General features: G+C 46.5%; 2 protein-coding genes across 5 annotated transcripts; both read right to left on the bottom strand.

The window, feature by feature from the left end:
* Window positions 1-9: 9 nt before the first annotated feature.
* Fancg (FA complementation group G) lies at window positions 10-8,529 on the bottom strand. Its single transcript, NM_001244394.1, is given in 14 exon segments — window positions 10-301; window positions 440-557; window positions 960-1,115; window positions 1,793-1,839; window positions 1,983-2,269; window positions 2,442-2,508; window positions 3,621-3,781; window positions 4,080-4,226; window positions 4,311-4,441; window positions 4,589-4,724; window positions 6,167-6,369; window positions 6,774-6,905; window positions 8,009-8,102; window positions 8,296-8,529. Coding segments are annotated over 14 exon segments (1,869 nt in total). The 5' UTR covers window positions 8,392-8,529; the 3' UTR covers window positions 10-207.
* Window positions 8,530-17,728: 9,199 nt separating this feature from the next.
* Window positions 17,729-25,872, bottom strand: Pigo (phosphatidylinositol glycan anchor biosynthesis class O). 4 transcript variants are annotated; one of them, XM_027403280.2, is made up of 12 exons: window positions 25,212-25,784; window positions 24,580-25,091; window positions 23,339-23,482; window positions 23,058-23,181; window positions 22,389-22,548; window positions 21,742-21,921; window positions 21,280-21,504; window positions 19,977-20,028; window positions 19,290-19,496; window positions 18,854-19,071; window positions 18,279-18,349; window positions 17,729-18,132 (listed from the first exon to the last, which is right to left on the bottom strand). In XM_027403280.2, the coding sequence occupies exons 1-12, from the start codon at window positions 25,220-25,222 to the stop codon at window positions 18,003-18,005; spliced, it is 2,034 nt and encodes a 677-aa protein (XP_027259081.1). In that variant the 5' UTR covers window positions 25,223-25,784; the 3' UTR covers window positions 17,729-18,002. The 4 variants fall into 4 exon arrangements, with proteins under 4 accessions (XP_027259081.1, XP_027259076.1, XP_027259075.1 ...); XM_027403275.2 differs by lacking the exon at window positions 25,212-25,784 and adding an exon at window positions 25,806-25,872 and having other exon boundaries at window positions 19,977-21,504; XM_027403274.2 differs by having other exon boundaries at window positions 19,977-21,504; window positions 25,212-25,785.
* Between the last annotated feature and the right edge of the window lie 2,120 nt (window positions 25,873-27,992).

Raw genomic sequence — 27,992 nt, 5'->3', positions numbered from 1 at the left:
GAACCATTCTGGAACTAGACTGGCAATAAGTAGACCAAGGTTCACAAGACCACCAACCTCATATCAGTGGAGGAGTGACTTAGGAACAATCAGCTCCAGCCATATTATCCAAAGAGGACAAGGCAGAAAAAAACCCTCCCCATGGAGATGGTCCACAGGAGCCCCAGCTCAAGCTCCTGGAAACAAGGAAGCTAATAATCACGAGACTTATAGCAGAGATGTTCCAAACTCCTTAAGGAGAGCTTCACAGTTAGGGGGATGGATCCAGCTCAAACAGGTTTCTAAGTACAGTGGAAGAGACCTGAAAAGGAAGAATGGTGATGCCTAAGAATGAAAGACAGACATAGATTTGACATCCTTCCTTCCTTCTGTTCCTCATCACCCCCACTACAGGATTCCAATTGCCCCCCAGCCCCAAGCCAGGAAGACTAAACCTTACCAAGTGGCTTCTTCCTGTAGTGGTTGATTTTGGGCCTCCCTCCAAAAAGCAGCGGCCTCATTCCTCCGTTCCAATCTTTTCAGAGTCTGAAGCAGGTAAAAGGAACCATCTCTATTGCCTATAACCCCACCCCAAAGTACAAAGACTTAGAAGCTAATATAGCCTTAGACCTAGAGAGGGGAAGCATCTTGTCTACACACACATATAAAACCAAAACTATATTATTCCATAACCATGCTCTCCCAGAAGCCACTGCCTGCCCGGTACAAAGTGTTCAACTAGCCCTGTTCCTACAAAACCATCCCCACATAGTCTAGATCTTTGTCTGAAGACAACAGGGAGACCAGGGAACTCTTAGGATTCTTGCATACATGTTTGTTTGCATATGAACACATGGGTACCTCCTAGGTATATACAGCATAACCCTATTCAGTCTTTCTATCTGAGAATACCATCCTTACACTTCGGTCCAAGTACCACCCCTCCTGTACATAGCCAATTATCATGCAAATGTACATACCTGGGCATATCTGCACACTAAGGAGGAAGTCACTTAAGGCTTTGGTATCCTGGCCACTGGCTATCCATTCCAGCCCACGACTAAGCAGAGCAGCTACTTGAAGCTGTTTCAGTGCCACATCAGGCCAACACTTCTGCTCACAGTTGGAGCCTGCCCCTAGAGATCACCACCAAAGTCAGCAAGCATCTTCCCATCATCCCAGACACAGTCACCAAACACCCCAGTCCCTATCCTCCTCCTGTCCTCCCTAACTTTTTTTTTTTTTTTTTGAGACAAGGTCTCACCACATAGTCATGGCTGACTCAGAACTCACTATGTAAATCAGGATGATCTCAAACTCAGAGATCTACCTGTTGGGAGTGCTAGGATGAAAGGTATACGCTACCATGCCCCAGCATGTCCCCTGAAGTCTCCCAGTCTGGCAAATTGAGATGCAATGGAAAGGGAACCCACACACCACTTTCAGGACTTAAGAAAAATTGACAATCTAAATTAGAGTCAGGCATGGTGGCAAAACATCTATATCGCCAGCACTTGGGAGTAGAGGCAGGAGGATCAGAAATCCAAGGTTATCCTTGACTAAAATAGTAAGCTTGAGGTCAGCCTGGTCTATATGAGAACCTGTTATGTAAAAATAAAAGAAAGCAAAAGTTATAAAATTAAATCTCAGACAGGTGGTGGTGGCACACACCTTTAATCCCAGCACTCGGGAGGCAGAGACAGGTGGATCTGTGCCAACCTGGTCTACTGAGCAAGTTCCAGGACAGCCTCCAAAACCTACAGAAAAACCCAGTCTCAAAAACAACAACAACAACAACAAAAAATTAAATCACCTTGTTCTTTGTCCTCAGGCAGGGCCCGAAAGAGGAGCTCAAGACACCTGAAGCAGGATATAAATAGCAGGAATAAAGAGCTGGCCTCAGAAATTAAGGTAACTACTAAGAATAAAGTCCACCAACCAAGGTCTGGATCTGAAAGCCATGCTTCCAACACCTCCCCAATGCTCTATCTTCCTGGACTCACTGGCTAAACTCACTAAGTGCTTCTTTTCGAGCCTTTAGTTGTGACCAGGCCTGGCCCTGAAGCAGGTGGGTAGCAGAGATCCAGATCGGGCAGTATGGCAGTTCTTTAGTTCTTTTTCTGGCATTTTCCCACAAGGACGTCTTGGGAATTAGAGATGAGATTCGGCTGAGCAGCTCCTCACATACAGTCAAAGCATCTGGGGCTCGGCTTGCCTGTATCAGCGCCGCTGCAGCCTCCAGACACAACTCTGGTATACAAGGCCCTGGAGAGGAGGTGGGCAGGGAGAACTGGGGTGGAGAAAGGGGGACAGTGTCTTGAAGTGGCATGAGCCACCATTCCTGAGCTCACCACCAGGTTCCAGTACCATTAAGAGAGAACTGGTTCCCCAGGAAGACCAATGAAGGTAGGGGAGGTCCCAAACCACCCACTCAACTGCAGAGAACCTTAAGTCACACTTACCCTTGGCTCTGAGCTACCCAGCAACATAGCTAGCAGGTCCAAGTAATGTTCTGCAGCATCTTCTGCCCTGGAGAGTCAGTCAGCCTGTGAATTTCACTTTACCAAGGACCCTGCCCCCCATAAACGCTCCAGTGAGAATACTCTCTTGCCTAATGGAGGGATGCCCTGGACCCTGTAGTGTAAAGCAAGAGAGCAGGGTTTGGGAGCTCCAACCATGGCTGACCATGCATCTATCCCATTTCAGGATGGATGGGTAAGGACACTTCAGCATTTCAAATAGAAGCTGTTACTGTCTAGATGATGACTTCTCAATTAAGGTCCCACTTTAAGGCAGAAAGCTACTTTAGTCACAGGAATAAGCAATCACACAAGAGAAAAATGGGGTCTGGGGAACATGGTTCGGTGGACAAAGTGCTCGTTATGCAGACACAATAAATTTAGAGCTCCAGTACTCTGGTAAAAAAAAAAAAAAAACAGTACAGCCAGGCAGTGGTGGAGCACGCCTTTAATCCCAGCACTTCCCAGCACTCAGGAGGCAGAGGCAGACATATCTTTGTGAGGTTGAGGCCAGCCTGATCTACAGAGCTAGTTCCAGGACAGGCTTCAAAGCTACACAGAAAAACCATGTCTTGAAAAACAAAACAAAACAAAAACAAAATGGTACAGCAATACACTTTTTTGTTTGTTTTTGAGACAGGATTTCTGGGCAAAACACCTATTGTCCTGGAAATCACTCTGTAAACCAGGCTGGCCTTGAACTCAACTTGAATTCACCTGACTCTACCTCCCAAGTGCTGGGATTAAAGACAAGCACCGCCACCACTGCCGCCCGCCACCACCACCAGAATACAATACATATTTTTAACCACAGCACTAGGGGTGAGGGAGTAGTAAGAGAGAGGCAAATCACTGGCCAGCCAGTCTAGCCAAAACTAGTGAGCGCCAGGTTCATTGAGAAACCCTATCTCCAAAATTACAGTAGGTAATAATAGAGGAAGATACCTAATATCAATCTCTAGCTTTTACACACCCCAAAATAGCCAAGTGGAAGCTCCCCCAACATTGCCACAGAGGTATACCACACATTCCAAAAATAAATAAAATTTTAGAGAGAATCACATGCCCAGCAAAAGCATCAGAAGTGGGAAGGGGGGCTTGGTGAGCAGTGGGGAGACTCACCTCCCTGTCTGTAGACACCGACTTGCTAGCAGGCGCTTGGCCTGGCTCTGTGTGCCACAATGAAGAGGAGAGGCTGGGTCAGGTTTTGGAAGTAGCAATTCTACCTCAATATGAAATTTGAGCGTTGAACTATGAGTGGCACTATGAGTGGCACTCAAGGCCTAAAAAGAACAGAAAGAATTTAAATCTTTGTACTTCTGTCTTGTTGGGGGGGATGTTTTTTTTCGGGGGGGGGGGGGGCTGGGTTTCTCTGTGTGGCTTTGGAGCCTGTCCTGGAACTAGCTCTGTAGACCAGGCTGGCCTCGAACTCACTGAGATCCACCTGCCTCTGCCTCCCAAGTGCTGGGATTAAAGGGTGCACCACCACCACCCGGCTGTGTACTTCTGTCTTGACAAGTCACCCCAACACAAGCACACGAGCAGTCCTCCACAAGCTGTCTCCACCTGGAAGCTCCTCACCTCAACCAGCAGCTCTAAACTCTCCAGCTCTGCTGCAGTGTCTCCTAGTTGCCGATATATTCTAGACGCCTCCAGAAGTGGAAGGGCACAGGTTGTACCCACCTTCAAGGCTGCAGTCAAGTAGAGCAGTGCTCTCTGTGGATTTCCCTGTATGAAAAGAAAATGCAGGCCTCAGCTACCCTTACAAAGCATGATGCCATGGTTTCCCCATCCCTAAGGCTTTATCTTTACCATCTTACGGAGACAGGTCCCCAGCGCTGTGTACACCTGAACTAACACAGATGGTGGACACACGCCTGAGGCTGCTTCATGCAGCCTGCTCAGTGCTCGGGGTAGGCTCCCTGTGATTAGCTCCTGGAGGCCTGGGAACAATCATGGTATTCTTAGAAAAGTTCGTTAGGCAGGAAGCATGATGGGAAATAAGAACCTAGAGAAACTCCATGGAGATACAGAGAGCATAAGCCCAGAGGACCCCTTAGGGAAAGAAGGGATGAATCAGGCTGCTGGACCTTGGCGGCAGGCAAGTGTTGTCAAAAGGACATCCCTCAAACCCTCAGCATCCTGCAGAATCAATGGAGCATCTGACTTCTCAGGGGGAGGGCTCCAGGATTTTATCAGTAGTAGCAGATCCTCAGAGGTCTCAGTCTGGAAAGAGAGAGGACAGTCAGAGGTTCTAATCCTATAAACATCCCATCTTTTCCTGTCAGTCTATCCCACCCAGTCTTTGAGCCCAAGAGTCCTGATTACTGTTCCCCCATTATAAGAGAAAGATAACTATGGGGCAATGATGTGGACAGCAAGAAAAATCGTAGGAAGTGCTGACTGAAGTCCCCTGTCTCTCATATGCCCAGGCGGACATGGAACAAAAACTGGGTTACTATGAGAGGACTGAGGCTGGGAGGTAGCTTTAGCAGTCACAAGAGCCTTATCCTGATGTGGCTTTATTAAGCTATTTTGAAAACCCCCCAATGAGAAGCTAACCAGAGCAAGATAACTCAAAAATACTGACTTTGTTTCTTTGTTTCTGGTTTGTTGTTGTTTTGCCAACCATCATAGCAGCCTTCCCAGCATATAATGAGGCTGTATGCTGAGAATGGTGGTGCAGGCCTGTTGTCATAGCAACTCAGGCTCTACAACAGTGCTTCTCAACCTTTCTAATGCTATGACCCACCACAAGATTATTTCATTGCTACTTCATATCTGCAATTTTGCTACTGTTATGAATCATGATGTAAATATCTATGTTTCTGATGGTCTTAGATGACCCCGTGAAAGGGTCATTCGGGGCTCAAAGGGGTCACAACACACAGGTTGAGAACCACTGCTCTAGAGGCTAAGGCAAAAAGGATCATAGGTTCAAGATCTTGAACCTGGGCTACTGAGTAGCCTTGGCTACAGAGTAAGTTCAAGGCTAGACTGGATACCTCATTAAGGTTCTATCTATCTCCAATTAAAAAGCAATGAAAGTTGAGACCTGGGTGTGGTAGCTCACACCTGTAAATCTCAGCACTGGAGAGGCTGAGGCAAGGAGGACTGCATTAAGTTTGGGACCTGGGTACACAGAAAGCTTGTCTCAAAAAAGAAGTAGGAAACCTGTTATGGTTGTGTACTCCTCTAATCCCAGCACTTAGGAGGCAGAAGCAGGTGGATCTTTGTGAGTTTGAACCCAGCATGGTCTACCCTGAGAGCTAAGGCTATATAGTGAGACCCTGTCTCCAAAAATGTGTATAGAGAGGAAGGGGCAGGGGTGATGGACTAGAGAGAGAGCTCAGTGGTTAAGAGCATTTGTTCTTACAGAGGACCCAGCATCTATGTAGTGTCTCACTATTTGTAACCCCAGCTCCAGGGAATCTGACCCCTCTTCTGACCTCCATGGGTACCAGGCATGAGCATAGCCCACATATGTGTGTGTAGGTCAAACACTTACACACATAAAAATAAGTTTTCTTAAAAAGTGGGCAGGAGGAGATAGAAAATATATCTCAGTGGTAGAGTGCTTGTCCAGCATGTGTAAAACCCTAGGTAAAATACTGCAGCTATGGGGAAGAGAGGAGGGTAGGCATGTTCATCTTCACTTCCCCGGTTACCTGGATGCCATTTAGGGTTTGCAGCAACAAGGCCAGGTCCCCCAGGTGGTCAGTACACATCCAGAAGATAGCTTGAAGGCTGGCCAGGCAGTGTAAGGCAGGTAGCAGCTTTGGCAGGAGGGAGGAGGCAGAGAGCACAGAGTGCCACAGCCCCTGGAGTCCCTGCTGCAACTTGGGCTCCAGCTGACTCTGGGTCTCCAGCACTGTAAAGCACACACATACAGCCATCACTTATCTCCCCACACTCTCTGGTTTTTCCTTTCTTTAAAATCCCAAAGATTGGGGCTGGAGAGATGGCTCAGAGGTTAAGAGCACTGGCTGCTCTTCCAGAGGTTCTGAATTCAATACCCAGCAACCACATGATGGCTCACTACCATCTGTAATGAGATCTGGTGCCCTCTTCTGTCATGCAGGCACACATGCAGGCACAACACTGTGTACATAATAAATAAAATCCCAAAGATTACAATAATACATCTGGTCTGAAAAACAGACGGGGAACTAGAAAAGCTGTCTCAGTGGAAGGTTTGTGCCTCTCACTCCTCCCCTACCCCCAAGTCTCACCACAAATCCAGGCTGGAAATGCCAGAGGCATGGGAGGCCTTACCTCTCTCTAGGCCCCTTTGGACATCCTGGGTAAGGTCTTCAGTGAAACCCTGGGCCAGGCTAGCCCCCAGGATTATGTAATTACAGATGACAGTCAGCTCCAAGGGGAGAGCAGGAACAGCAGCAGGGAGTCCTGGAGCAACAGATGCTGGTCTCACAGGCTGTCCCATGAAATACAGCCCAAATAGTTAACAACCCAGAGATCAACCCCATGCCAACCAAGATGGCTACAATATGGAATTCATCTTTTGCTCAGACAACTTGGAAAGAACAAGAAGTTCTTAAAATCTCCTGAAAATCCATTCTTCAAATGTTGCAGTGTGTGTGTGTGTGTGCGTGTGTGTGTGTGTGTGTGTGTGTGTGTGTGTGTGTGTGTGTGTAAGGTGAGGGGGAATTCACCTATTGAAAGACAATTCCATCCCTGTGTCTTCTGTGCTTTAAACAGTGTGGAGAAAAGATAGCAGAATCACTGATCACTGTATCTAGGGTAAACATTAGAATAAATAGTTGTTTTCCACTATATCTAGGCTAAACATTAGAATGGAATAGTTGTTTTCCATTGTATCTAGGTAAACATCAGAATGAAGTAGTTGTTGTCTAGAAGTACTTAGATCTTGAGGAAAACAGTGATTGTTTCCTGTTATCTACAGAGCTGTTTTTTCTGAAAGAGCTTTACAGCCTTTGCATGACTTTGGTCACAAAGACTGAGCAGCCTGCATGAAGCAGCCTCAGGCCTGTGTCCACCACCTGTGTTAGTTCAGGTGTACACAGTACTGGGGACCTGTCTCCATAAGATGGTAAAGATAAAGCCTTAGGAATTGGGGAAAACCTTGGCATACCTGGAATTATTGGGCACTGCAAACAGTGCACAATAAGGGACTAAAGTGGCAAGGGTGTGAGGCTTTCCTTCAAAAGAGCATAAAGACTAGATCAGGGGCTTTGATATGAGGAACGCATTTTACCCAAAAAGCAACTTTGGTGAACAGTCAACAAATATGCCTTTGCAGGGCTGTTTAAGGCTCAGTCCATCAGAGGCTGGACCTCCCCTGCTGCAAAGGGCCTAAAATTTATCTTGGAGTGACCTTCTTTCTTTGATCATCCGCACAATATAGAACACCAGACAAAACATGACTTCCTAAACCCCAGAATAAACACCTCAACCCCAGAACCACGTAAGAGAAGCTGATCTTTGGCTGCTAAGGAGAGCAAATGAGCCTCCTGGAAGCTCTTTCTTACCTTGCAAAGTGAGGAGGAGCTCCCTAAACCCTTCTAGTGTGTCTTGAGCCAACTGCTGTCGCCTCAGAGACAGACGAGAACCCCCAGTCAGCTGCTGAAATTAGAAGGGGGGCGCGAATCAGTCCTTCTCGCTCGTAGCAGACAAGGGAGGGACACATTTTCCAGTCACTTCGGGTTCTTTGGACAGCGACCAAGTTCTGCTCCTTCCCCTAGGCTAGGATGAAATCATTGCAAACCCACTTTCTGGGATCTTGAGGATACAGCGAGGGTCCCAACAACCATCTTACCCTAGCCTGTTCAACGAGCCGGTCATTCTTATCCTTCCACAGGTCCAGGGTACTAGAAGATGTTTGTGAGAGGGCTGACATGATCTGGCTGGACCTTGTCGCCGAGGTTGAGCCGGTTACCGGAAGAGGTCTTCTGATGGGTGATGCTGGTCCCGCCGCCGCCTCACGACGCTAGGAGGCTGCCCACTTGGGCAGCGGACCCCCCCACAGGACGCAGCCGGTGACCAGAAGCTCAACACTCTGTCCCCGCCACCGCCCACCGCGGCTCTGGTTGGCCAGGCTGCAAAACTCTTGGCCGCGGTTGGTTCTCTTCAAGAGTCGGTTCCCGCGGGAAACTGAAAAGAAACCCGGAACAACGAGGTGGGGAGACCAGCCAGCCGCAGGCCAGGGATTGACTGTGAGCCTTCTCGGGGGCCAGAGTAGTGAGACTAGGTTAGCGGGAGCGAGTCCTGGCACCAGAGTCTCTGGCTCAGCTCTGCTTTAGAACCAACGGCAACCCAGGTTTTCCCCTCCGTGGCAGGGTGGCCCGCGCGGTGCCTGCTGGGGGTTGTAGTGCTGTGGAGAGAGCCAAGAAAGGATTTCCCCACCCCCACCTCCACTCACGCCCCCCACCCCCAACCCTCAGCCCACCCCGGGAAAGAAAAATGTCTCCTGAAGTCTAGGGACAGGGGACTGAAGCCCCTGGTAATCTTCCCAGCCTTTCTCTTTGAGCAAAAAGCTAGGGGAATCGGACAACCCTACGAAGAAAGAAAGGAGAAAAAAAAGTATCGGGCACTGTAACATCAGTTTTAAAACGATTCACGTGAGAAATACAAAAGCCCCAATACAAAGCTTAGTAAACAAGAGATCACCTTCATGGTTTTCACAGGTTTTGGTTTTGCTTCGTTGTGATTTTTGAAGGTTTGTTTTTATTTTTTAATTATGTGCATGTGTAGGGGGAAAGGACCAGCCAAAGAAACACACCCTGAGCAGAGCCAAAAAACACACTTTGGCCATGCAACCCAAACCAAAGAAATGTACCCTGACCCTGAAACCAGGACCAAAGACACGCACTTTGTCCCTGGAATCAGAGCCAGTGAAAGAAATACACCCTGGCCCTAAAATTAGAGCCAAAAGGCTAAAAAGAACCAGTGAAAGAAACACACTTTGGCCCTGAAACCAGAGTCAAATCTGACCCTAAACCTGTACAGAAAACTAACCAATCTCTGAGCAGGAGAGCTAGCCATCCTAAACTCAAGGATTGAAATCTGACCAATCCCCACCCTGGAAAACTCCGGGCCCCCGCCCCCAAGAAGCCCAATATAAACCCGGCTGTCCTCTGCTACCCTGCCAGAGGGCAGGCTCTCTCCTGGATTCTTCCCTCTGAATAAATCTCTTGAATGACTTTTGGGCAAGACCTTCTCTGGGCAAAGTCTGTTCTCTTAGGGACCAGAGCCAACTGTAACAACTTAGCCTGGGAAAGCCTCTTATGCTGGAGCAGAGCTGATACACTGTTCCCTGAAGCAGAGCTGCAAGCTGCTATATTTACTGTAGTATTCCTTGGCTCCGGATGGCCAGAATACCTTTCCGTCTGAGCTGTAACACTCAGTATTCTTTGGCTTCCAAGTGCCAGAATCCCTGGCCATCTCATCCGATCCCCCATCAATATGCTTACAATATGTGTCTGTAGGTAGTTTCATGTGAGTGCAGATTCATGAAGTGGCCAGAGGTAGCCAATGCCCTGGACCTGAGTTTCAGGCCTGAGCCTCCTGAACACACTTACTGGGAATGAACTTGAATACAGGCCTTCAAGAGCACAGTGTACTCTTAACCCAGAGCCATCTGTTCAGCCCAATGTTATTTTTGAGAGAGTCCAACTATGTAATCCTAGCTAGCCTGGTAATGGCTTTGCAACCTCCAAATGGTAGTAGTCGTCCTGCCTGAGTCTCTCAAGTGCTGGGATTACAGGTGTGCACCACCAAGCCCAGCAGGCAATGAGGTTTTGTTTTGGTTTTGAGATAAGGTCTCTAAGTAGCTTTAGCTGTCCTGGAATTCACTTCATAGATTCTCAACCTGTGTTTCTAAACCTATGGTCGAAACCCCTTTGGGGTCTCATACCAGATACTTACATTATGATTCATAACAGTAGCAAAATTATAGTTATGAAGTGGCAATGAAATATAATTTTATGATTGGGGGTCACTACAACATTAGGATCAAAGCATTAGGAAGACTGAGAACCACTGGTATAGACGATCTGGTCTTGTTAGGGTCCATAGATCACCCCACAAAAGACTACCACATTTGCAAAAGGAAGAGCGTTTATTTCTCAAGAGAAAAATTCCTGCATGCAGAGGTCAGCCACACAACAAAATGGTCCCCAGAGAATCTCTCAGGCTCCTTTTATAGACAACCAGGAAGGTGGTAGGTCCATCCTAAACATGATTGGCCAATCCGGCGGCAGCCACACTAATACCTTTCTGATTGGCTGGGGCTGTAAGTGCTGAATCATGTCTGGTATGAATATCTCCCTCACCTACTTTATCTGAAACTGAAACAGACATTGAGACCTAAACAGAAACTGAACTCATCTGAAACTCAGGCCTAGTAAACTGGGGCTGGGAGTAGCTCACCATCGTGCTACAGTGGCCTCTCAGTCTCAAACAACTAGAGATTCCCTGCCTCTGTCTCCAGCCAGCAATAAGTTCTTAAATCAATTAGTAAGCATGAACAATAAATAAGAATGAAAAATAAGCAATAAAAGGTTTGAACTTCGTTTAAATGAAAAATATTTATACTGTGAGTGGTGGTGCAGGTCTCTAATCCAAGCAGGGTGATGGGAGTGATGGACCAAGACCTGAGGCAGAAGGATCACAATTCAAGACCAGGCTTGACCACATGAGACTCTAAAAAAACAAAAACAAACAATACCAATAATAAATCTCATGCTCCAAAGAAAAGGGTATCTATCTGTAAGAAAAATCACACCTTTAATCCCAGCACTCAAGAGGTAGAGGCAGGCAGATCTCTGTGAGTTCAAGGTCAGACTGGTCTACAGAGTGAGTTCCAGGACAGCCAGGACTGTTACACATGGAAAAAAAAAAAAAAAAAACAAAAAAACCTAGGCTTGGTGGTGCATGCCTTTAATCCCAGCACTAGGGAGGCAGAGGCAGGTGGATCTCTGTGAATTTGAAGTTAGCCTGGCTGGTCTACAAATCCAGTTCCACACAGAGAAACCCTGTCTCAGCAAACCAAAAAGGAACAAGGGAAGGAAGGAAGGAAGGAAGGAAGGAAGGAAGGAAGGAAGGAAGGAAGGAACCACCCCAAAGGAAAAGAAAACCTAGGTCTGGTGTACAGTTCAGTTCTCGGCTGTTTCTATTGTAGCTTGTTTTGCTTGTTGAAACACAATCTATCTGTGTAGCCTTGGCTGTCCTGGAACTCTCTGAATAGACCAAGCTGGCCTTGAACTCACAGAGATCCACCTGCCTCTGCCTCTGAATTGTTGGGGTTAAAGGCATGCGCCACCACACGTGGCAGTGACAGAGGAAAAAAATTAGGCAGAATATCTATATTGACATTTCTTTTGTAAGCACAAGGAAAATATTCTACAAGTCCTCAAGAAAAACTAAGGCACATCACATCTACTAGGATGACTGAAATCACCACTAAGAGACAAATAATAACAAGTATTATACAGATACAGAGAAATTCAAAGCCCACATCTGGAGATACAGATTAGCAGCAAAGCCCTTACGCTCAGGAAATGTTAGTGTTGTGTTATAGATAGGCCTATAATCCTGTTTGTGATCTTGCTGCAGCCAGAGTTCAAATCCCGAGACAGGGAAGTTGCATCAGCGTGAAGAAATGAGGTAGTGTCTGGCCACCAGATGAATTTCACACAAGTGGCTGGCCCCGAATAGCTGAAGCCATCTTTATTTATAGTTCAAAAATAAGCATGTTTTTCCATACTCACATGTTTTTCCCACCCCCAACATTAACCTCCAGTGAAAACAAATATATGTCAAACATGTTTTCCCTAACTTTTACATCAAAACATCTTTTAAACCAAAAACATCACTTCTTATCATTTTGCTACCTAGGCCAAATATGGAGCCATGTGCACCCTGTCTTTACAAAACTAAAAGGTGATAAACATAGGCACACATTCTCAAGAACAACAATATCATTCAAAACTTACCAAAGCATATTACAGAAATAGAGGTGATCTGCCTCCCATCCTGTCAGCCCTGAATCAGGACAGCTCCCAGGGTCTAGAGTGACAGCTGACATCCCCAGGCAAGAAACCCAAGAATCATCAGATTCCAAATTTAGGGTAAAATATTTGAGGAAAAAATGAGCTTTCCAAAAATGATCACATTTGTCCCATGTATGACTAACAATGTGACACTAAAAATCAGCAAGAGGGTCTGGAGAGATGGCTCAGAGGTTAAGAGAGCACTGACTGCTCTTCCAGAGGTCCTGATTTCAATTCCCAGCAACCACATGGTGGCTCACAACCATATGTTATGAGATCTGGTGCCCTCTTATGGTATGCAGATATACATGGAAGCAGAATGTTGTATACATAATAAATAAATAAAATATTTTTAAAAAATCAGCAAGAGTATGAGAGAAAAGAGCATGCAGACCTTATGATGCCAGCAGTATTCTATGCTGTCCAAAGTCCACGGGTCCTTGCCAAGTGAGACTGTCTCCTTGGCTTTTCGTCATGGAGACCAGTTGGACAAGCACTCATATACTGATTGGAAACTAGGCCACATGGCTCCCAACATAATCCCAACACTCAAGAGTAGGACAAAGCATCAGGAATCAAGGCCATCTTTTGATATAAAATGAGGTGGAGGCCAGCCTTGGCTACAGGAGTCTCTGTGAGCAACAGAAATAAAAGCATACAATGCTGAAGAAAATGTAAATGATAAGTAACTTTACAAGACAGATTTATGCTTTATTTTTAAATAGGGTCTCCTTGAACTCATGATGAACCCACTTCAACCTCCCAACTGCTGGGGTCACAAGCATGTGGCACCATGCCTGGCTTGTATATCAATTTTTTTTAAAAGTTTTTGCTTTAAATAATTATGTACTTTCTTAAATTTTTCATTGGTTTCATTCATTGTACATGGTAGTGGATTCCATCAGGACATTCTCAAACAAGTACATACGATACTTTGAGCCTCTTACTTCACCCCATACTCCCTATTCTTCTCTTTCCCACTCCCCTCTCTTACTTCCCTTTGTTTGTCTGGTATAGACCACGGGTGCCATATGTGCTCCAGGATAGCTATGAATGTGACCCAACACAAAAGTATAAACTTACTTAAAACATCATGAGATTATGTTTGCATTTTTTGGTAACTTGATTATATGGTTCTGAAGTATAGACATTGTTGCAATAGAAAAAGATTGGACATGTCTGCAAGTTTCTGTCCTGTTTTTTAAAAAGTGTTTTCTTCAGCCTGGTGTGATGATGCACACCTTTAAACCCAATAGTCCATAGACAGAGAAGAGTTCATTACTAGTTTGTTGCCAGTGGCTGTATCAGAGGAGCAGCAGGTGGCAATTGAAGTTCAGGTGTCAGCCCACCAGGAGGAAAATCCCTGATGTGTGAATCTCAGATAGACAAAGCCCTGAGACCACTGACTCCAGAATCTCTTTTGCCTCTGCTGTACCTTTACATGTTTGTCAATGCTATCTTTGGTATCTGACATGGTGTGAATGGGTGTGGAGAGATCCCACACTACTGCCTGTAATGTAGTGTGTTTATCTTGTGGAAACATCTCATTCTACTGAGCATTTTTACCTGTGGATTATTATGAAGATGGTTTCTTCCTAAGCTAATTGATAATAATAATGTTAGTTTAAATAGAGTTTTTTGTTTGTTTGTTTGGTTGGTTGGTTTTTCGAGACAGGGTTTCTCTGTGTAGCTTTGGAGCCTATCCTGGCACTCGCTCTGTAGAGGCTGGCCTCGAACTCACAGAGTTAAATAGAGTTTTGATGATAAAAAATACAAACAAGGAAGTGTCACACAGCTAAAACCCATGAGTTTCTTTTGAGGAGCTGTGTAGACTGTGGCTTGGGTTGATGATTAAGAAAAACAATTGAGTCCCAGGAGCCTAGCTAGCTTAAATTCTATTAACGTTAATGTTGGGAGCTGTGTTCACAGGTGTCATAGTTGAAACAAAGCTTTGAAAATTACTTAAAGTTAGATTAATGTTAGATGTTTTTGTCAAATAGCTTTGAAGTAGAAAATCCAAGAAGACAATATAAAGTTTTAGAAAGGAACATAGTTGAATGAGGAACTCATTAAGACCAGGGAACAAAGCTGGGCGTTGGTGGCACATGCCTTTAATCCCAGAACTCGGGAGGCTGTTCGAGAACAGCCTGGTCTCCAGAGCGAGTACCAGGATAGGCTTCAAAGCTAAGTAATAAAGTAATTGGCCTTTCTTTGTAACTGCAAAATGCAGCCTGCCAGTAAAAGAATATCTTGCTTATTTTCACACTGTTAATCTATAACAAATTGCTTGGGTTCATGAATGTACATGGGTTCTTAGGATAATTTGTTTTTCACCTGTAATACTTAACGTTTAATCATGTAAGGGATATGGAAAACACACTTTTTTTTTTTTTTTTTGAAGGAAGGTTTTAGTTTTTGTTTTTTTTTTTAAGATTTTATTTATTATGTATAGTCTTTTGCCTGCATACCAGTAGAGGGCACCAGATCTCATTCAAGGTGTTTGTGAGCCACCATGTGGTTGCTGGGAATTGAACTCAGGACCTCTGGAAGAACAGTCAGTGCTCTTAACCACTGAGCCATCTCTCCAGCCCCACACTATTTTTTTTTTTACTTGAATTCATTATAGTTATTCACTTGAAAAACAGACTGTATCTACAATGTAATTTTTATATTTCTTGTAAGATTTTTACTGGAGTATATAAGCTATAAGAGAAAGAATAAAGTGAGTTAGAAGGAAAACACCAAGAATGAGAGACAGAAATCGCCAAGGAAATAAAGACCAGAGACTATGAAAGAAGAATAAAGAAAACAGCTGAAGGGAACCATCAAAAGAGCATGTGAATGTCTTTCCCCTTTACCCCCTCTAATGAAAGTCATGGTACGAGTGGATTCCCTTTGAGCCCTGCTCAACCAGCATCTCAGAAAAGGAGCTTCTTTCCCAACGTCCCAAACCAAAAAAATGCCAATCTCAAAGTCCCTACTCACTACTTCATGTGCATTTATTTCTCCGTTTTCCCAACTCCCTCTTTCTCTGGCTACTTCCTGTCAACTAGCTGCTGGCTCTGACTCTTGGCCCAAGGTTGATTTTATTTAATCAATGCAATCTTTGGGTTCACAGTGTAATCAAATATCCCTCAACATTCTGCCTTATATCTTTAGACCAGATGGCTTCTTAACCTGTGGATCTCAACCGACCCCTTTGGGATGTGGGATGATCCTTTCACAGGGGTCACCATCAGAAAATACAGATATTTACACGATTCCTAACAGTAGAGAAACTATAGTTATTTAGTAGCAACAAAATAATTTTATGATTGAGGGCACTACAACATGAGGGATTGTATTAAATGGTCACAGCATCAGAAAGGTTGAGAACCACTGTTCTTGACCATTTCTGACCCAGAAACTGGCTGTTTGGCTACACTGCTGTGGTTAGGAGAAGAGTGCTTATTGGGCACAGAGTTTCTTTGAAGGGGTGAACTATTCTGGAATTTACAATTGTCTGTCATCTTTGCTAATTATATACTTATGACTGTAGCACAAATAATAATAAAAAAAAAGAGACAGATATTGATACTGGGTTTCAAGCAGAAGATCAGGAAAGCAAAGCAACCAAGCCACCAGAGAGCTCTTACTTCTACCAAGACTGGGGAGATACTATCCTCAACATAGCAGGAGACTAGTTGCCAGAATTTGATACTCTGCTCCTATTTTATATACCTAGTGCTGGGATTAAAGGCATGAGCTCTGTTTCTCTTTTAGACTGATTCACTCCCATGTAGTTCTGGGTAGCCTTGAACTCACAGAGATCCACCTGCCTATCTCCTGAGTCCTGGGATTAAAGGTATGTACCACCCCTGCCCTGCCTCTATGGCTGACTAGTGTGGCTGGCTTTGCATTCTGATCTTCAGTGGTTTTATTAGATCACAAACAATGTATCACCACATATAACCATTGCACTCTACACTTTTTTCGGTGGAGACAGTTGTCTCACTCTGTAGCCCTATGTGGCCTGCAACTTGCTATGACGACCCAGTAGCCTTTAATGTGTGACAATTATCCTGCTTCTGCCTACTGTTTGCAGGGATTATACACTTTTGTTTCTAGATTCATTTATCTAATGTATTTTTATTTGCCTTATGTACTCTGCCTGCATGCCAGAAGAGGGTGTTAGATCCCATTATAGAAATAGTTGTGAACTGCCATGTGGTATCTGGGAAATTAACTAAGGGCCTCTTGAAGAACAGCCAGTACTTTTAACTGCTGAGCCATCTCTCTCCAGCCTGAACTTTTATTTTCTTGAAATGTTTGTTTTCCTGGAGTTTTTGTTCTATTTATTTATTTGGTCTATATATATTTGGGGACTATACATGTATAGAGGTTGGAGTATAACTTATGAGGGTCAGTACCAGGGATCAAACTCAGGTTTTACCTGTTAAGCCATTTTTCTACTCCCAACACATCTTAAAAAACAAAACAAAACAAAACAAAACAAACACATACTTCCACAGGCAGTGGTGGCACAAACCTTTTGTCCCAGCACTCAGAAGCAGAGGCAGGAGGATCTCTGTGAGTTCCAGGCCAGCCTGGTCTACAAAGCGAGTTCCAGGACAGGCTCCAAAGCTACATAGAGAAACTCTGTCTCAAAAATAACAACAAAAGAAAATTAACCTGGCGTGGTGACACACACCTTTATTCTAACACTGAAGCATGTGGATTTCTGTGAGTTCAAGGCTGGCCTAGTCTACATATTGAGTTCTAAGCCAGCTATAGCTATATAGTGAGATTGTCTTTAAAAAAGAAGCATTACATTCATTCCATTTTGGCTTTAGCTTGGGAATAATCAATAGGCAAGAAGAAGTGGTAAAGACAGCACAGGCAGAAAACCAGAGTGAGGCTTCTACAGCTGTGAAGGGGGAAGGGAGGAAGAAACAGTGCTGTTTAAGGCTTCAGAGACAGAAGTCTGTGTGCTTCATGATGCTGGGCTTGTCTTCTCTGCTATCAGTTAAAGCACAGAACCACCAAAAACCAACAAACAAGGAGGAGGGCAGGACAAATGGGATCACTAGAACATTTGGGAAGAAGTCAGAGAACCCAGACAGCTTCTCACCAGAGTTCTCGGCTATAGCAAACCCCACCTAAGATGGCATATCTAATCTTGCTTGGTGAGAGAAGAGACTGATTTGGTGAGCTCCTCCATGTCTTAGACACACACATTTACGTTGTTATTTTATTTCACTTTGGTGACCGCCCCTCTTGTCCATCAGATGCATCCACATAAGGAGCTAGGGCTCAGGCTCCACAGAGATTCTGAATTATAAAATGGTGAAGTCCCAGGGTAAGCAGTCTCTGGTTACACAGTGGTAAGGGGTGTGTCTGAGTCTCTCTTGCAGAATATCCAGCACCAGTACAGGTCAGGCCAGAGGATTCTCCAGCTCTCTCCATGGCCAGGTGCTGACATGCTCAGCCTGGGCTACCTCTGCTGGGCCAGAACTAGTCTTCTGAACCAGGAACTCACAGCGCCATCTACTCGCATCACCAAAGCTATGCCCAGGAGAAGTCCCACACTGCTCACAATGAAACCAATGGCTTCAAAGATGAACCTGTAAAGAAAGGTGAGTAATTCAGGACACAGGTAATAGGTCTAATGCCTTTCACTAAAGAGGCAAAACCTTGTCGACCTATGACAGCCATAGTTTCCTCAAAGTCTCTCCTTCCACAGCACTTCTCTTCAAGCAAAACCACTTACTTGGGGGCAAACACCTTCCAGACCATGAGATGCCTTCGGAGGATGGAAGCTGCCAAGGCACAGGCTAGAATCTAAGGCAAGAGAGGCAGGCAGTTACTTTGGAGGAAGCTGGACAAGGAGGAAAGCAGTGTATACCACTGGAAAACACCCTGGGTTGGGAGTTAAGAAACACAGTTCTTGTCCCGGTCCAGCCACTGATTCGTGTGAACTTGGGCAAGTCACTATCCAGCTGTGATGCTGACATTCATGCTTTGCCTTCCAGCAGGGGGAGACGTCAGTAACCCATCTCTGCCTCTGGATCAGTTTGGAAAAGAATCCTGGCCATAACCATGGCTTTCCCAGTATGTCTGAAATGCAACGAACAGGGCCCAGATCTACACAGCAGAGAAGAAATGACCCAGGATTGGAATAAGAAAACCCAAGCCAGGTCTCAAATCTGCCATTTGAGGTCTGAATTTGAGCAATCATTTCCCATATCTGGACCTCCATCAAGGATCATTCCCAAGGTATTTGAAGTGTAAAGTGCATACTGGGGTAAAGGTCATCAGCTCTATCACATCTCCCCTTGCACCCACCTGAACTCCAAGGACAAAGAGGTACTTGAGGCCCAGCTGTAACAGGGCTGCGTTGAAATGATGTGGAGCATCCCGGAGGCGCATCTCCATCAGTGGCTCCTCTTGTTCCTCCTCAGGACTGGCTCTGGCCTCAGCCTCACTCCCTGGGAGCTGCTGCCTCTTCCTTGGCCCTTGACTCTCACACAGGAAGGGCCAGAGCAGGAGCAGTGGACAACCTACTGCCTCCGGGAGGACAGGGCTGGCATCAAGGGAGGAACCCTGGGACCAGTCCAGCCTGGTCCCCAACCACCCTAGTTGGCATGGGCTTCAAAGAGTTTAGGGCCAAGGGATTGCAAAGAGCCAACAAAACTGCATCTTCCCTTCCAGATCCAAAGTTTTTCTTTCTTTCCACAAAGCTGGAGCCAACAGAAGTTAGGGAGGGAAAACAAAGAGGTACCTGCAAAGAGGATGTGGGAGGCAAAGGTGTTAGCTCCCACTAGTAAAGCAGGCAACCAAGTAGAAGAGCCATGACCTTCTGGAAATCCCACGAAGGCTGCATGCCAATGGATGGCTGAGAAGACAGGTTGGTGGCCAGTGGAGTAGAAGGTCTGGGTGGCCAAAAGGGCCCAAGCTGAGACTGCCTGCCACAGCACAATAAAAGGACCTAGAAGAAAATATATACTTCTTTACAATTACATCTCATTCCCTAACCTACAGCTTTCTCTTCTGGGATCATCGACTCCTAGCACTTGAGCAAATTTTTGCACAGTCATATGCTACCCCAACCTTCCTTACAATCAATACTGCTATTCTAATTGTCTCCGTGCTGCAAGCTATACCACAAGACCACAGGGTTCAATTTCTTTCTTTCTCACAAAGAGCTCACTGTACCATAATATAATCATAATGTAATCACTTTTGCAACTGGGAAATCAGGGAATGTGCTCATGGGGAGATAGCATTTCACTAAGAAGTAAATCCTGAAGTCCCTCTCTGGTGGGCAGGGGAAATATTATGGAGATGGCAGATAAGGGAGGACATCAGGAAGAGCTTCCCAACTGCAAGGACACAAGACCATATATATGCCAGGGTGAGAAGCATCTGCCTCAAAACAAGGTGCTTCAGGGCTAAGTCCCATATTTACCCGTGGTGGCGACTGATGTCCCAGCAGCAAGCAGATGCAGGAGAAGGAAGCTCTGCAAAAACAGGAGCAGGAACACAAGGCTGACACGCTCTACATGCAACAGCAGAAGTGGGAAAGCCAAGAGGATGAGGGCTGTCACCATAGCAGCAGAGTAGACACTTCCCAACTGATATGCAGCCACAGTTACAGGACCCTGAGATTTGGTCCTCTCTAGCCGGCCCTGGAACTCTTCCTGCATGTGGCGGTAGATTTGTGGGACCACATAATCTAGGTCAGCCTGACAAGTAGGGGGACCTGAGAAGGGAGTGAGGATAGTCCTGGTCCTTGAAGCACCAGCCCCAGCCTTCACCAGCACTGCCACAGGCCTCCATAGCAGCAGCATGAGCCCCAAGGCAGCCAGCCCCACCACAGCCCGAGGCAGCACAACTGAGGCCCCAGCGACCAGGGCCCGGAGACGTGGTGGTGCTTCATCTGCTCCTGATGCCAATGCCCAGTAGGCAGCCGTGCCTAACACCATGAGAGGCAACCCCCAGCGCACAAAGAGCACAGGGGGCTCAGGACTCTTGAGATTACCATAGCGGCGAAGCCATAGGCGCACAATAACTAACAGAGCCACCAGTGCCCCCACACAAGCTCCGTACCACAAATTCTTGGCTTGACCGCCCACCATAGATGCCAAAGGACTCAGCCAGGGAGAGGAGTGGCAAGCAGGTGTCTCTTCAGGGCAGCGATGAAAAAGCCCAGCTAGCCTTGTACATAAAAGCAACCCAATTCCAAGCCTCAGGGCATATGTACCACTGTACCGTGGGGGGCCTGTTGGTGCAGAAGAGCCAAGGCGGGATATTGTAAGCAGTTTAGGTGGCAGTAGCTGGCCCTCCCAGTGAAGATGGGCAACCAGAAATAGGATAAGAGAGCCCAAAAGGAAGGGAGTGGCCCTGGCCTCAGCAACAACAAAACTATCAGAGAAAAAGGTGGCCAAGCGAATGAGCAGGAGTAATAGGACAGGTCTAGGGACAGGAAGTAGGGGTACCAGGGGCCTACTGGATCCCCAGCTAACCCAAACTTTCCACAGAAAGGGGAGGAGTGAACCTGTTGCAGCTACAGCCCCTAGAACCACCAAATCCACTTTTGACCCTATAGTTACCAAGAGTCCAGCATATAGCATAGCCCAAGTTAGGCCCCAGGCTACAGGTATTAGGAGTGATGGGCGGAAGAGAAAGCCTGGGGATACTGCCAACTGAGATGCAAGCAGGCAGAGAAAGCAGGCAGCAGCCAAGAGAGCAGCACCCCCTGCCATTCGGACCAGAGAGAAACGGGCCCAAGACTCGATGCATATGGCCCGAGCTCCCCGCAGGAACTGCTGCAATTCAGCAGTCAAAGTCCTTAGGGATGCCTCAGCCTCTTGGGGATTCTGCAGAAGCTGTTGGTAGCTAGCAGAGGCCTTGGTGAAGAGCTTCTGCAGCTGATGGAGCTCTTTAACCTGGAGATCCTGAGTAGCAGCTGAGTAAGTATGAAGAAATCGGGACACCTGGCAGGAAAGGTCAGACAAACAGAAATAGGTCAGAGAGATAAACTGGGGAAGAGGTAGGGAGAGGTGTTATACAAAGAGGTGCCTGGAAACCTGGGGCTCAGATTCTGTCCAGCATGGGATAAGGGAAGGATAATGGAAGAAGGGCATGGCTATGCTATGGAGGTGAGGTGAAGATTGAAAGGACAATGGGGTGGTCCTTGTGCTTAATCACACAAGTCTATTCCTTTTACCTACCTGCTGGGCATTGATATGGAGAGCTGAGACTTGGGCTAGAGCAGAGGCCTGAGGATGGGAGTCACTGCCACCTGAGAACAGCTCAGCCATCACTTCCCCAATGTTCCCAAATGGGATGGGCAGGCCTAGCAACAGTGCCAGTGTGGGCACAAGGCTGACTTGAGGAATAACCTCTGGCTCCTAGAAGGAAAGGGCAGGTACCAGTGTACTCATCAGGCCTAGGTAAGAATAGTGGGAAGGAGTGTCGGCAGAGACGCTTCAGCCGGGGAGAGCATTTGCTGCATAAACAGAAGGGCCTGTGTTCGGATCACAGAATCCTTGTAGAAAGCTGGGCATGACCATGCATGCCTGTAACCCAGTGTCCGGGTGGGCAGACAGGACCTCTGGCCACCAGGATAGCTCCAGGTTGAGTGAGAGACCCTGTTTCAGTAGAGTAAGGTGGAGAGCAACAGAGCAGGACACCTAAAGTCCTCTGGCCTCCTTGCACACACATAAGTGTGCATACCAACACACACATGTGCGTGTGCACACACACACACACACACACATATATCACACAAATAAAAATAAATGAGAATGGTTTGGGGGGCCTAAACTAAAGGAGTCACAATGTGGCAAGACCAGAAGAGGTATAACCCAGGCCTCACCTCTGGTGGGACAGTGGAGAAGAGGGCTGTGGGACTGTATAGGAACAGTGCAGCTGAGACCTCCAGCTCACTGTCTCCTCCATGGTCCCCATTCATAGTCATCCCATGGTCACCAGCTACCACCAGCAGTGTGTCATTCTCCAGACGTTCAATGAGTCCCCTGAGGGCCAAAAAATGTGTCAGAGCATAGGGAGAGGAAAAGATTCTTCTCTGGGGCCCATTCACCTCCACCACTGACTTCGACTAACAAGGCCAAACTTCTGTCAAAAAGATACCCCTTCAGTCAAAACCCTGCAGCCTGGGAGCTACTCAAAAAGTTATTCAAAATGGATGGTGGCCCTAGGTTTTGGGGAAAAGCCTGTATAAAACAATTCAGAGCCAGAGCATGGTGGCGCATGCCTCTAATTCCAGCACTTGGAAACCAGAGGCAGGCGGATCTCTGGGAGTTTGAATCCAGCCTGGTCTGGTTTATATTGCAAGTTCAAGGTCAGCCAGAGCTACATAGCTTCATAATGAGACCCTGTCTCAAAATACACCATACACACACACACACACACACACACACAGGAAAGAGGCTCCAAATAAGGTTTGTTTGTTTGTTTCATAGAATCCTATGTCCTGATATTCTCAAACATAAACCCATTTCCCCCACCAATATCCCACACTCACTGGATCACCTGGTCCATCTGGCTAAGTTTCTTGGCCATTTCAGGGTGGTTAGGGCCATGCTTGTGACCACAATGATCCACACCCAGGAAGTGAGCAATCAGCACATCCCATTCGCCACTGTCCACTGTGGAGGAGAGAACACTGAGCACAGGGCAGCAAAACCCACTCCTCACCCAAGCCAGGCCTTGGCATTCCTCTACGCCCAGGGAGACAAGCACAGTCTCTGTCACTCCCATCTCCCAGGCTTGAGCTGGGACTAAGTGCTCTTTCCCCATGCTCACTGGTAGGATAGAGGTGTTCTAGGATGCCATTATCCACTGTGTGAAGGTCTCTCACATTGAAGGATGAGAAGAAGAAAGCTTGAGAAAAAGCTCCAGGAAAAAGGTCTTTCCAGGTATCATCTCCCATGAAAACTATACGCCTTCCTGTAGAGACAAGAGAGGAATCAGAGCAGATCTTGTTCATGTGAGATCCAGAGCAGGGAGAATATGAGAGAAGACTCTAAAAACCCAGCAAAAAGCAGGTCAGTGGGTCAAAGTGCTTGCCACCAAACCTGACAACTTGAGTTCAATACTCAGAGCCCACACTGTAGAAGGAGAAAACCAACTTCTAAAGTTGTCCTCTTACCTCCACATGTGTATCACCATGGCATGTGCACTTGTACATATACACTGTGTGTGTGTGTGTGTGTGTGTGTGTGTGTGTGTGTGTGTGTGTGTGTGTGCACATAGCCAATAGGAATCTCAACCACACATCCCCGAGTATAAGAATTCATTCAGCATCACCAAAAATTTCCCATCAAGCTTTCTTGGATAACCACATTCCCTCTAGACCTGTCACTTCCATTCCTACAAAATGATTTGCTACCAGACCCTAGGGTATCTGAGGACATGTATGTTTGTTTTGAGACAGGCCTTACTATGTTGACCAGGCTAATCTAGAACTCAGAGATCCTCTTGCCTCTGCCTCTTGATCTTCAGGATTAAAGGCATATACACCATGTTCTGCCCTTGACCTACTGTTTTGTTTTGTTTTTTTTTTTTTTCATAAGCAGTCAGTGAACACAACTTGGACACCTCTATTCTTTTCACCTCCACACTTGCAAGCCAAGCTCCTGTCTTCATTTCTTCCTTAATTGGGGGCTCCCAAAAGTTAAACATTTTGTGCACATTAGAAGCATCATCAAGGACAAAAATCTCTTGAACGCTCCACAAGCAAGATCCCATCTATTTCTACTCCCCAGTTTCCCTACACCACAGTCAATCATAAAGCTGGGACCCCCTAAGCCCTGGCTCCCTAACTTTTTTTTTAATTTTATTTTATGTATATTGGTGTGAAGGTATCAGATATTCTGGAACTGGAGTTACAAAGAGTTGTGACCTGCCATGTGGGTGCTGAGAATTGAACCCAGTCCTTTGGAAGAGCAGCCAGTGCTCTTAACCCCAGAGCCATCTCTCCAGCTCCTGCTCCCTAACTTCTAAAGGCCCAGGTTCACCTGGCTTCCAAAGGGGTACATACAGACCTGCACTGGTGAGCTGCTTAATGAGGTTATCTTCCACTATAGCATGGCTGGCAAAGTTACTGCCAGCATCAATAAAGGTAGGCAATGAGCCAGTGGTGAGAGCCTTGAGACGCTGCATGGTGGTCGTGGGGGGATCCACCTGAGATTGGTATAGCCGGGCATGGTGGGGTTGAGTCTCTAGGATCCTCTGCAAGGAGCCTAATTTTCCCAGAAAAGGCACGGAGACAGGAGGTTCCCCAGGTACACGTGAGCGTTGGGGCTGGGCAAAGTCAAATCGCAGAGCGTCTATCAGCACCAACACAACCCTGGAGAATCGGGAAGGCATCCAGCAGGCCCCAGGCTTTCCTTGGCTCCCCCATGGCAGCGAACCAGGACCTGGGGGCTCTTGGCAGCTGCTTTGGTTGGTGAGCTCCAAGCGGGTGAGAAGGAAGCCACTGGTGAAGAGTGCAATGCCAGCATAAAAAAGAAAACTGACCCAGGCTAAGAAGAGGAGCACGGAGACCTTCTGCATCCTGGTAGAGAAGAGGAAATTTTCATTGTGGTGTAAAGACAAGAGTGGACGTTTTGGCTCTCAAAACAATGCCCAACATCAACCGCTTACTGCTATAAACTTCAGGATGTAAACAACTCACAGCCAACTCATTCCAGCTGTTTCTACCAGTCATACCATCTGAGGGAGAGATGCTGAGACTGATCTCAACCTGGAGCCGACGCTACACCCACTGATTCAGGCTCTTGGCGTGAGCACAGAATCCTGTGCATATACAACCAGGAGATCTAATGCTGTCAAACCACAGTCTACAAAGAAGACTATTCCAGTTGGTAGGTAGATTGTTCTCTGTCATTTCATTTCAACGAATAATCCCTTCAGACTATCTCAACATTCCTAGGGTGCCAATAGACAAGCAGCCACACGGAAAACCGGATTGAGGAAACGGCGCCGCCTGGCGGGGACGGAGGAGACCAGGGGGAGGAGTCACGCCCCGCTTCCGGGTGACCAGGCTCGACAGAAAACCGGCGGAACGGCGTCCCCAGGAACCCTGGTACAGTACAGAGCCGGTGGACCTAAGCTGGGATCCAGGAGTCCCGGCGGCTCTGTCTCCTCCGGTGGGGGCCCGGCCAACACGTGGGCATGCTCACTCCGGTGCTGGGCAGCCGGGCAGCAAGCTGAGGCACCTGTTCTAGGGGTGACAGTAATAGAGGATTCTCGGGAGACCTTGGCTCACCTGGATCCGCGCCCGGAAGTGCAGCGGCGGTGCCTGCAGCCTGACACCACTGAGGTGTGCTCGTCTGACAGAGCGCCCTCCCGGGAGATTTGTCGCCACCTGCCGGCGCCAGGGTGAAAGTTCGACAAGGAACGTAGGCCGGGCAAGTTTTGTGGCCGATTCAGTAACTCATAAATGGGGGCAAGGGACTAATCTAAGAGTGAGAAGGACGGACGACCGGGTATGTACATTAACATGAAAGGAAAAAAAAGTTCAGGGGACCACTGTCTTTTTAAAAACATGCATTTATTTTTATGTGTGTGTGTGTGTTTTGTGTACCGAAGTGTACCAAACGCTGTAATTGCTCTCAACCACTAAGCCATCCCTCCACATTCACTATCCATTTTGTTGTCGTCGTTGTTGTTGCTCGGTTTTTGACACAAGGTCTATTGTATAGTTCTAGCTATCCTGGAACTTGCTATGTAGACCAGGCTGGTCTCAAACTCAGAGATCTGCCTGCCTCTGCATCCCGAGTGCTGGGATTAAAAGCATGGGCCACCTCACCCAGCCTTCACTGTCCATTTTTTATTAGAACTAAGAGCATGGCTTCTGGAGTCAAATTTGACTAGAGCCTTAGCTTTGTCAGTTGTTCATCACTGGGCATTATCATCTGTAAAGTAACACTGGGTTGGGGAAACAGCAGTTAAAGTGCTTGCCACATACTTGGAAAGACTACAGTTTGAATCCCCAGAAATCCATTTAAATGCTGAGTGAGCATGTGGCCTACCTGCAATTCAGTCCCAACGGGGTACTGCCAGAGCAATCTGGCTAGCTAGACTGTTCATACTGTCAAGCTCTGAGTTTGATTACCAGACACGACTTCAATGAATATGGTGGAGTAAAGATGGAGGGATTATTCCTGACAGCACACACACACACACACACACACACACACACACACACACACACACACACACACACGTGGATACATGCACATGAGACATAGAAAAACCTCTTTCTCCTCTGTGTTTAACTGATTCCAGTTGATAGCATTCATCACTGCTCTCAAAACTGTTAGCCGAATTTTAAAAATACATTAATAGGGGCTGGAAAGATGGCTCAGTGCTTAAGAGCACTTGTTTTTGCAGAGGACCTGGGTTCAGTTCCCACATTTTGACCCACACGATGGCTCAAAACCATATACAATTCCAGTTCCAACAAACCCAAAGCCCTCTTCTGATCCTCAAAGGCTCCAGGCACATGTATGGTACATATACATATATGTGAGCAAAAACACTCAGCACATAAAAACATCTAATTAATAAAAATCAAGGGTGATTTTTATTATTTTAAGATGAACTGTGAGCCTCTAGACATTTCTCTAAAAAGGATACACAAAGCCAATAAACACATGGAAAGACAATCAACATCATTAGCCAACTGGGAGGTACTAGAAGGAGCACTTTAAATGTACTAGTTGGGACTATGGATGTAGCTCAGTAATACAGTTCTTGACTGGCATACACAAGTCTCTGGGTTTGATCCCTAGCACACCAAAGAAAACAGTAGCTGGAATGGTAGCTCATCTTATAATCCCAGGACTTAGGGAGGATTGCCACAAGCTCAAGGCCAGCCTGTGCCAACAGAGACCTACCCAAGGAGGAAGAAAGATGATTACAATTATTAGCAAGGATGTGCAGAGGCTGGGACCTTCACACACTGGAACTGTGAAATGGTACAGTAGTGTCAGAAAACAGCTTCTCACAAGGCTTAGCTGCTATAGTGCCCAGAAATTCCACGTCTGCATAGATACCCCGGCATGATACTTAGTGTTAACTGTCAGCTTGACAGAATCTAAGATCATCTGGGAGATAGGCCTCTGGACATGCCTGTGGGGCTTATCTTGATTTTGTTAGTTGAGGTGGGAAGACATGTCCACTGCGGCCACACCAATCCCTAGGCAGGAGATCCTGAAAAGAGTAAGGGTGAGCCAAGTGTAAGCATTCAACGAGTGCACACTCTCAACGTTCTCTTCTGGTCACAGATGCAATGTGGCCAGCTGCTTCAATTTTTTGTTTGTTTTTTGTTCTTTTTTTAGTTTACTTTTAGTTATATGTGTTTGTGTGTGAATATGTGCATATGAGTACAGGTGCATTATGGAGATTGGAGTGTTGGACTCTGATGGAGCTGGAGTTAAAGAAGATTGCA

Source organism: Cricetulus griseus, chromosome 2 (assembly GCF_003668045.3).
Source record: "Cricetulus griseus strain 17A/GY chromosome 2, alternate assembly CriGri-PICRH-1.0, whole genome shotgun sequence".
NCBI lineage: Eukaryota > Metazoa > Chordata > Mammalia > Rodentia > Cricetidae > Cricetulus > Cricetulus griseus.
This window is presented reverse-complemented; position numbering and strand designations above follow the sequence as displayed.